This window comes from Glandiceps talaboti, chromosome 7 (genome assembly GCF_964340395.1).
Source record: "Glandiceps talaboti chromosome 7, keGlaTala1.1, whole genome shotgun sequence".
Classification (NCBI taxonomy): domain Eukaryota; kingdom Metazoa; phylum Hemichordata; class Enteropneusta; family Spengelidae; genus Glandiceps; species Glandiceps talaboti.
In genome coordinates this window covers 9,240,299-9,251,430 of record NC_135555.1, presented here as the reverse complement: position 1 = coordinate 9,251,430, position 11,132 = coordinate 9,240,299, and the positions used below count along the sequence as shown (strand labels likewise).

Here is an 11,132-nt window from a genome sequence, read left to right as displayed (position 1 = left end):
GATTCATGACTTGTGTGAATTTTGGAGTACACAAAAAATGCTGAAAACAAGACCCAGAAGCTATTCCTCTGTACAGCTGTTTGAATTTCCTGCATTTGCATAGATTTGCCATGATCCCTTTTATATAGGGCAGTTCTGTGTTTTGAACACTATTGACTAAATGCCCCCAAATTAAACATGCTACAGAAATCGGAAGTAGTTCTTCCATTATACTCGGTAGTTAGTGTTAGTGTCATTGGCAATGTGTCGGGGCCATGGGTAGGAGAACCAGTGGCTTGCATAGTATCCCCCACATCCTAGTATAGAAGGCGCGTCAGCGGCGAGGTCTATGTCGGGAGCAGAAGCCAGGAAGACTGAAGCGTGGTGGCAGACCCGTCCGGGATGGGAAGGAATCATACTGCCACTGAACATCGCTGCAGAGTTAGCGTTGAATACAATGTTGGCTGTGAGTGTTTTGTAGTCGTGCTGAGGTCGATCATGTGGTATGCATTTACAGGCGAAGTTGAGGGTATCGCTCGGGGAGAGAAGTTCGCGTTTTGATGGACCTGGTGTCTGACTAGAGGTTGGTGTGTCCTGGGTGGTCAGGAGATCCACATGTCGAGCAATTGTGTGTTCTGTTGTACTTGCATGGTGTTTGGCACTTGCCTCGATTGAAGTCCTGGCAAATGGGAGGTGAGGGCAACTCAGTGGCTCAGCTGAGAATCATGGTTTACCCAAGTATATGGATTGGTGGCATAGCTCTGGCATAGATGTGCGAGGTGGCCCCCTTCACCACACGTGTAGCACGAAGGCAGTAGCAAGTGGGGTGACAGTGTGAAGTGGTGCATGTCTAGGTTGACGTTTGGTAAGGACCATTCACAAAGACCAACATAGCGGGTGGCCTCTTGACGAAATGCGCGGTCGTAGCCAAGCCAAGCCTCCGGCTTGTAGGTACGTGCTTTGGAGACCATGTACCGTAGATAATTGAAGAGGGGTATTGCCTCGCATGGGAATTCAGTAAAATGAACGATAAGCAGCGAAGATGGTGAAGCATTCCAGCAACGTGTAGAAGTCTGTGACAGCCTTTTTCTTTGTCTGGGACGTGTATGTTACAATACCCTGTGATTCCTGGTCAAAAGTGATGAGTTTTTTCCATAATGTTATTATTGGGCTTCATTGAGTCCGAGTGGAGGTCGGAAAATTCGATAAACTTACCCGGATTCGTGAGAGAATTGAGCATGGACTTGTCAAGGAATGGCAGGTGGAGGTGAGCTGGTGGGACAGTGGCCGGGAGTGGTGAGGTCGCGGCGAGTATGGCATCGGTGGATGGTTGAGTTGGTGGCTGTCGAACGATATGTGTGTTTGGTATGGGTGCCGCCATGTTGCACCGGATGTTGACATTGGAAGTGGAATGTGCACCCCCATCAGGTTGATGTCCTCGTGAGGTCAACGACGAACTTCCGGGATGAGCTTTGTTGTTGTTGTTCAGATACGGTCCGCTGGGTAGCAAGTTCTGGAATGTTTGTGGTAGCGCGACAAAATTTTGCCGGGTGTGGTCCGGACCAGCCTCCGAGGCGGGAGACAATTAGAGCGGGTACGGGTCCTGTGGATGGACGTATGGATTGACAATGAGCAGTGGACGATGGTGTCGTGCCTGGGATGGTACATAAGGCTGTGTTGACCATCTCTTTTATGAAAGTGTCCAGTCGGTCCTGGCTGCTGGAGATGATGTTGTCGCTCATGACATTACTCATTGCCGTGGATGGATCATGGGCCGATGTCTGACGGTCGGTGGAAGTACTAGTTGAGCCAGAATTGTAGCGTGCAGGAGTCTTACGAGCTCTCTTTGGTCGGCTGCTAGTGTTGTGAGGCATCGCGTGTTATAGTATTTAACCAGTATACAATAGGACAGCCGGGATGAGCTGAGTGGTAGGCCGAGTTCTCTGGCAAATAAATTTTTTGCTAGAGTGATGGTGCTTGTGTTCATTGTGCGAATGTTGGCAGTGAAAGACTGAGTGAGGATGTGAATTGGTATCTATATTTAATAATGTAATAGGAGAATAGTGTTTGGTTTCGGATTGCAACCCGTGCAGTTGGTGGGAGTCATCCCCTGGCATTAACCGCGATTATATGACTTATGCTATAATCCCAACATTATATAGATAGATAGAACAGACACTTTCTAGTATTTATTTGTTGCCACCAATTTCTTTTAAATCATGTCTCCATTCAGTCACATAGATATAAAGTAGGAGGGGGGGGGGGACTGTGTCTTCTATGAAGCCTTGTCATTTTTAAAATCTGTCTTTTACAGTTCCAGTGGGTAATGTTGAAACCTGCTATGGAGTTGATTGCTCATCAGGCAGTTGGGCATCACCTAACTATCCAAACACTTATGACGCACGTGATAATAAATTGCTTCTTGTATACATTCCTGGAGCTGAGGAAATCACATTGACGTTTGACACTACCTTCTGGATAGAAGTACCAAAGGATGAATTATACATTGGTCCTGGATTACAATTTGACGAAGACACTCATCTGAATGCAGCGACAGTGGAGGGTGAAATTTACTTTTATGAAGGCAACACTGCACCAGTTCCCCTCACCATCACTGGAGATACTTTCTTTGCATACTTTCTAACAGACAAAAATATAGAGTATAATGGATTTCGATTTTCTTGGAGTGGAGGTAAGCAATATTAGGGAGTGGTATGACAGGAATTAATGCTGAACTGTAGTTTGAAAAATAATATTTAGGTCTACTTTGACAAGTTTTTGTTTCAAGGCAGGACTTTTAACTTAAGAGACTGTAGACTAATAGTGTTATTTTTGGTGTCAATTCATGGGTACAAGTTTTTCACATATGTGTTGAATTCAGCTACCATTTTTGTGTGTGCATGACTGTATATGTGAAAGGTTAAAATACTTAAATGTAACCCTCTTTCTTGACAAAATATTGTATGGCCTATAATGTGATTGTTACCAGACTTTGGCATGTAAGCATTTAAGGGGCAAGCTCAATAGTTCAATGTAGAATAAAAAACTAAATTCTTTTAGTGGGGTGGGGTTTGAACCATTTTAGTTCTCATCCAACAAAAATGATTTCTCTTTTAATGGACTTTGTTTTGTATCCCTAAATACAAATATTTCTAACAGATGTTGTAAAATCAAGAAATTGAAGAATTTTTCCTATAGCAAATGCACAGCACTAAAATACATTTTGGGAACAAAGGCTTTAAGTATTTGTAGTACTACATACGACACGCTGATTTGAAATTGACTGTGCTTTCTGAAAGAATTATCAATTTTGATCAATTTATTTAAGTTAGAAGTGGGATAGGGGGGGGGGGGAGGGGGGGTTTGCACCCTAACTAAAAGAATTTAGTTTTTTATCCTATTTTATCCTATTGAACTATTGATGTCAGCCCTAACTAATTGATCAATAGTGAAATTACTGAGCAGCACATTAATTTAGTATGGTATGGTATTTTGTCCTTTGCAAACTATTGCTTCATATACCTTCTGTTTATCAACATTGTTTTCTAGTCATGGATCCATGTGGTGCTGATCCCTGTCTTAATGGTGGAACCTGCTTCAATGCAGCCAATAATCAATATGTGTGTCAGTGCGTTACTTGCTACACCGGGACCAATTGTGAAATCGGTAAGCAGCACTACCACTGCAGTAGTCATTTTTAGATTACAATTTGTCATAACTTTATGAGAACATATATTTCTATAGCATCTTACTAGTTAAGCCTCTTTGTCAACCAGACCAACACTACTTTGTAGTAAGCACACAAAAATAACAAATAATGGAAGTTGTAAAATTGTTGATTGCAAATATTTTATTATGTATTTTTATTCTTGTTGGGACAGGTCATAATACTTGAAAAGTTCTAGAAACTAAAACAAGACAAAATGTTTGTATACCGTGTTGTGCATGTATTTAATGTATTATGTACCTTGTATATGTTTATCCACTAATGATGAATCAGATGTAGGAGAACAGGTCTGGAAAACTGAACTTAAATGAGGTCTTGCATCATGACACAATTTACAAATGTATAGTTTGTTTCTGTTGGTAAGTGACATGATCGAGATACAACCTTGGCAATTAAAGTGTAGATCGAGACACCCTTGGTAAAGGAGGTTTGTAACGCAATATCAGAAACAAGTCATTGAGACTTCTGAGTCAGAGTCCAGAAAAAAATCATGAGGTTTGCACTGCGGGGACCTCTATAATGCATATAAGTAGTCTCACTACTCTCACTACTGTGAATTCTATAGGGGGGGTTCACACTGAACAAACAGAGTCAACTCTTGTTTTAAACCAACTTAAAATATAAACATGAAGAGTTTAAAGTCAACCCAGAGTCGGGGTAGGCTAGTCAATTGTGAGAGAGTGGTTCAAGTCGGGGACTACTACGCTGTAGGTGAGTGTGTAATGCATTTGGGCCGACTGTGGTCCCAGTTGATGTCACGATTCTCAGTCTCATATTTCATATCAGTAACACTATGTTCACATTTAGAGATGAGAGCCAACTCTCGTCTGACTGGTGAGCTGGTTTTTGGACTGCATACAAATTGAAATCAAATATGAAACAGACTTGGCCATATTAACGTATGATGCAGCTCAACCATAATATACACAAATGGGTACATTTTTGATATTTTGAAGGGTGATGATGTAACCTGTAGTACATGTACCAATGTTTTTGTTAAAGGTGATAGGCAAAATCTACCTAAGTTCTATAGGTACTAGGTACAGCACAGTCGTATGTATGGAAATCGGTGTAAGTTTTACCTGATTTCCATTTTGTAACCAGCGTTCCCAAACCTTTGCAAAAACACTAGGTACAACTTAGAGTAATACCTTCCAGTGTGTTGTAGTCTGTAACTTTTTTTCCTTTTGTGATTTCAATCATACTGTTATCATTTACAAGCAACAATAAGTATTATCTTTTGAAAGTATAACACTAAAAAAATCATGATGATATAACTACATCTTTGAATTTTGCAAAGTTTCCCATTACAATGTTTTATCTTGCAAATATTTTCTATGAAACTTGAATAATCCTGGCAAGGAAAACAAGGTAGGGTCAAGTTATCTGAGCTCGTATTATTCAAATTGGCCTTTCAGTATACCCATAATACTCATTGTTGTAGACTGCTTGTGAAAACTGTGATTTAAGAGTCCATTGTATGTACAGTCATTTAAGACCCTTTGTCTGCTTCAAAAGGGCCTCTTTTGAGAAGAACTTGCTCATGAAAGATGACATAATTTTTATTAGCAAATAAATATTGGCAGTTGGTAGAAATCAATAGACTAAACACCACTTGTGGTACTTCAAGTTAAAATAGTTGACACAGAGTTTTCTTTATTAATGTTTGGAAATGTAGTTTTTGCCTTTATCATATGTGACTTAGAAAACAAAATGAGAAATCATAAGACATGCAATAAGTTTGGTTGAAGTTAAAGGACCTTGGGTAGAATATACCACATGCCAATACATGTAGTTATCAATGAATTGTTAAAAAGAGAACTTGGGGAGCCCTATTGTTATGTAAATTATTGATCATAAAATGTGATAGTTTTGGATAGAAACATCTTTGCGTTAAAAATTAATTTGAAAAGAAAGTATGAGAAATGTTTAGTTCTACTCAAATGTAGTTTCTGACCTCATATCTCATGAGTACCAATTCTTACATTGAAAGCTGCACTAGTCTGTAACTGGACTGTATCATTTTTTCCATTGGACAACTAACAGTAAATTGCAAAATTGCAACAATCAGACATTGTACATGATAATTAGATGCCAGTTGTATCTCTACCCTAGTAGTACTGTAACAGTAACAGCTTGCATTGGGGAGCTGATTTTTGGGTGCGGACTTAAAAACCAATTTCATAGGATTTATTGTATCATATTAGGTGTACAGCTGCACTGATACATGTATCCACAGTTGATTCAATACTGTTCAGGTTGTACAATTTTATGATTGAGTAAAATAACTAACACTTTCAAGAAATGTTCCAGTTACAGCTAGAGCAGACTGTCAACACATGTACAAAATACTTATTTTAAGAATACCCTGCCTGATTGGTCACAATGGGGAGTGATAATGTAAGTCAGTCTAATCGACTATAGTCAAATGAAGTCAAACTTTAATTGTGCCCTCATTTAGATTTAAATGAGCATAAAAAGAGCAAAATAATTTACATATACTATATAGTACATAGCAAATATTATGTAAATATCTACAAACAGGCCTATTGGTAACTGCAGCCATTGTGGGTGTGGTTAAATAAATCATTTGCCATTGATGGCATTACAAGCAAAATGAGACAGAGAAGCAAAATCACAGACTGAGATGTATAAAACAGGCTAATGTTGGAATCATATCAAGGAAACGATACTATTTTTATAGCAAAACCACAAGTACTTCAGATACATGTTAATGCCACAATACTTAAGCCTACTCTTCTTTACAGTTCCACCATCACAGGATCCATGCATCACAAGTCCTTGTCAGAATAATGGAACTTGTGAATCATCTCTTGACTGCTCATCCTTTAACTGCTCTTGTACAGAATGTTACTATGGAGACTTTTGCCAGCTTAGTAAGATTCTTTTTGTCCCATCAATTATTTTTTCCTAATCCTTATTTAAAAAATTAAAAAGCTGATTATTCATTATTTGATTAATTTTTCTTTTTGACTTATTTCATGCATTTTATATTAAAAAAAGAGAAATCAGTGTATACTACTTTCTGTATATATATATATATATATATATATATATATATATATATATATATATATATATATATATATATATATATATATATATATATATATATATATATATATATATATATATATATATTCATTCATGCTGTCAAAACAAACGTACCAAACAACCAAACAAACATCTTTAATTGAACCCTTCATTGCCACAACATCAGAGTTTTTATATTTGCAGAGTTCAGCTGTATGGAAATTATAAAATGTACATGTAGATTAATATCAATATAAAAATCTTTGCTTTACTTTGTTTTTAAAGCTGATTTGAATTTTCTCTAGGCTTTGATTCAGACCACTCAGACATGATCAGTTTTGTAAGATATATTATAACCTCTGGGTTAGGTGAACATCTTAGACTGACAGATTTGTCTTTGGTAAGTGCTCCTGTAGTCTAGAGGCTATCTGTTCCTTCAAACCTCTTCTCATGTCTAAACCAAGGAGGCGCTGAGGTGAAATTTCAAATTCAAACTAAGCCACCCACTCAATTATTAACATCATGTCCTTGTTATTAAAATTTTGCCAAGTTATAAGTTAATGTTTATTGGGGGCAGTTACATAATGTTCAAATATGGTATATTTGTCATATCAGGATGCTACTTATACACTATTCACACTATTTATTTGGGAGTTTACTTATTTGCATGAAAAACATAGTGAAGAGAGATCCTGAGATTCAATGCCATGGATATAGCCTCTAGACTAGCACTCCTGTTAACCAACTGAAATGAGTGTACATGATAGTGAATCTTTCGGTCTTCAGTGATCATCTCTGATTTGAGATTTGTGTCAGGTCATGCGACTACTTTGGTCTAGCTGTCACCTGAAAACAAAAGTGTTGGAGATAAGGGCAATTTGGCTTTATTATCAGTTGTCATTAGACATTGTTGTTTTGATAATAGGTGGCACACCAATGAGATCATCTAACATGTCATTTTCTGGTCACATAAGTATTACTCTCCAGTATAAATGTACCTTCACTTGAGGGTATCCCAAATTTGGGAGAATGTGGGTTAAACTTTTCAAATGCCAAATCCCTGGTGGTACTGGAAGATTAAGCTGTCAAAAAATGGGTGTAAACAAAATTCATGTTATCGCAAAATTTTGAAAATTGATAACAGAAGAAACAGAAGTATTTCACTTGACCAAGAATGTTTTCAAAATTTTTCATGTAATGGTGGAAAAGGACAATTTTCAACGTATTCTCCAGTACTATAGTGATTAATACTGATCCATACCACACTCCTGGCCAAAGTCTGCAGGTGAACAGCTCCCCTAGTGGCCAAACTATACAATCTTTCTTCTTTAAGATAGTCAGATTATGACATATTTTTATGGTTGTAAATCACAAAGCTGATCACATCTGAGTAGTTTTGAAGAAAGCCTTAATGTCCATGATTTGGAACTTGACACAAACCTCATAACTAACCTCAGTAGGGTATCTTAGGTTTCAATTACACACGGTTATACTATAAAATTTTATTTGGTTTGCATTATGAGAAATCACTAACTACATTGTCGTGTCAGTGCAGTAAGGTCGTATCTGCCTATACAATTACATAGCAGATATGACCTTTCTGCACTGATACGACAACCTCCATAAGCGCTATCGCAACCATACCAACCACAAGTGGATTGAAAATATTGATTCTATAGAGCAATGAAGGGATTCTATTAAAGTTAATATTCTTTCTGTCACACCTTTTTCAAAAAAATACATCTTTCTTCTTTCAGTGCTTGATCCTTGTTCAAATAGTCCATGTCAAAATCAAGGGACATGTATAGCTCTCAGCTGTTTAGAATATACATGTTCATGTCCATCCTGTTACCAAGGCAATGACTGTGAACTTCGTAAGCACTATATTTAGTTTAGTAGGTTACTGTTTTCTAAAAAATAATGAGTAAAGGAAACTTTTTGGTCTAACCAACTTACAAAGTAATATAATACTAAATGGTAAAACTAAAAGTGAAGTGACTTTTTTGTGAACGTTGAAATGATAATGACCAACATTCAACAATTATTTTCTGTGACAGTATTTCATATTTCCTTTCATGTCAAAAGTGTCAAAACTGGCAAACCTCTCCTTTTAAACAATGGGAAGATGTACATTCGCTTTGAAGTGTCCTAGCTGTTGGCAAAAACCTGACACATTGTAGTGATAGTGGTGTTTTGCCCTATAATAGTACTCTTACCAACAGGGAATTCAATACATTATAGTATCAAAGCAAATATGACCACAGGACATCAAAACCTTACCTATGACATTGTGTCAACACAATGAAACAATGTGACATATGGTCTCAATCAACAGAGATCATTTAATATTCAATATGTAGTACTGACTTGATAAATTACTATACATGTGCAGAGATTATACGTACACTGATGCACACACATAGTATTTTCACTGCAGTGCAATACCGAAAACATTATTGCATTCCTACATGCAAATGATATGCAAATGAGGATGCAGTCATTTGTTCTACACAAAAGTGTGTGATTGCATAGCGTCGTTTTTAGTGAACTTTGTTGTTTCAGATAAACATACATAATAACAATAGAATGCCCCATGCTGCATCAGAACCAGTGTGTGTGATCAGGGGTATTTGCACTCGTGCAATTTACAGTGTTTTCTGCTGCACTGTTCACTCGCTGTGCTTGTTAAAGTACAGCCGCAGAGAACACCACAAACACTCATGCAAATACCCCAAGTACACCACGTTTTCACTCACATGTCATGGGGGTTCTGTCATATTATTTTGTTGATACAATTACAAGTCCATATATTTTGATATCCAGTGGTGCCGTTAAGTTATTACCAAATTTATAGCCTTCCCTGGTTATATAATAGTAAACTACAGTAATGTGAAAACAACACAAATTGATGATATGGAAACTATAAACCTAATCAATCAGTAACAACAGAAATGAAAAACTATAACAAGATGTTTGGCAATTTGATGCGACCACGTGCACACTGATGGGGTATTGAATGAGTAACTAATCAGTTCGACAAGGTTGAACCAGAATGTCAAGTTGACTAACACAGAGGGTGCACTTCTATCCTAAATTACCAATTTTGAGCACTCCCCAAAAGTGCTCTATATTGTCTGGTTGTGTCAAATTGGACTCTTCAAAGCAATATGTTGAAATATGGATATGGTCCTTAGCTAAAAATGTCAAGATCAGTACATTATTATGTATAATTTTCTGGTTTGTCACAGAAGACATACACTTGATTAGAAAAAGGCCATGTTTATACAGAAATCGATCTTAACATATATACGTCTGTTTATGAATGTAATTGACAAGTAAAGAAACTTGATAAAACAGTATCTTCCAAGATGAAGTGTGACTTTTGACAAGGAAGTTATGGGGATTTAAAGTTGAAGGAATGTTTATAACCATTATAAATGTAGGACCCAATTATCACTAACTTTGTCTTCAAAGACAAACCAAAGAGGAAACACTCATATATTGACCCTTAGCAAGTATATTGGATTAAACAGAAACAATTATTGAAACTAGTTTATTTTATAATTTTTTAATGAATACTTTTAAAATTAAATCTTTAACATTTAGATAACTGTTAACTTTTAATTATAGAGAAAGTAACCTTAACATTAACTAATCAAAAATTAAAGTTTTATTTCCAATTGTTCTTTCAGTCTGGATATTGGTTTGGTGAATTAAGTTTGGATAGTTTATATGTGTTCTACCTTTTTAGGGGAATGCAGGCTGTTTGACAATTTGTTCCTCAAACCAGTATCTAGCTCTTAAATATTTTTTAACATGAAGAAGTTAAAATAATGAGAAAACTTTGTCAATTGTTTTTTTTTTGATATATTAATATGTACATGTACTACTAGTAGTAAATTCACCTTATTGGAATCTAGTTTTTGAAGCAACTATGAAACTTTCGTCTGAATCACTTGGATGTCATCTGCATAATGATGCTCTGCCATTTGGTCAGGTGACCTCCTAATGGAATCACCTGACATTAGACTATCGTAAATAGGTGATTCGGACAAAAGCTAAATACTCGCTTCAAAAATTAGATTCCAATAGGGTAACTTTATTAATACTAGAATATAAAATGGAGTCATGTATCAATTTCTATTCTACTACATGTACTATATATAGTTTGATGTGTGGTATTATAAACTAGGTAAAATTTACCAGTCCAGCAATCCTTATGCTAGAGACTGGATTGTCTCTAGACCATGAAAAGTCTTTTGGCTTAGAATTCCTTGGGCCTAAAATTCTTTTTTGCTCAGTATGTACAATAGCGTACATTGTAGAATATATGCATGTTCACTACAATACTTCTATCTCCTGGAAGGAAAAG

The 11,132-nt window shown here is 36.6% G+C and overlaps 1 protein-coding gene across 11 annotated transcripts in view; it reads left to right on the top strand.

Moving 5' to 3' along the window:
- The window catches only part of LOC144437266 (uncharacterized), a 183,425-nt gene that overhangs the window by 10,907 nt on the left and 161,386 nt on the right, over nucleotides 1-11,132 (top strand). For all 11 annotated transcript variants that reach the window (XM_078126182.1, XM_078126179.1, XM_078126183.1 and 8 more), the window contains exons 3-4: nucleotides 2,294-2,671; nucleotides 3,529-3,645. In XM_078126182.1, the coding sequence (XP_077982308.1) occupies nucleotides 2,294-2,671; nucleotides 3,529-3,645 (495 nt within the window). The remainder of the gene's footprint in view (nucleotides 1-2,293; nucleotides 2,672-3,528; nucleotides 3,646-11,132) is intronic.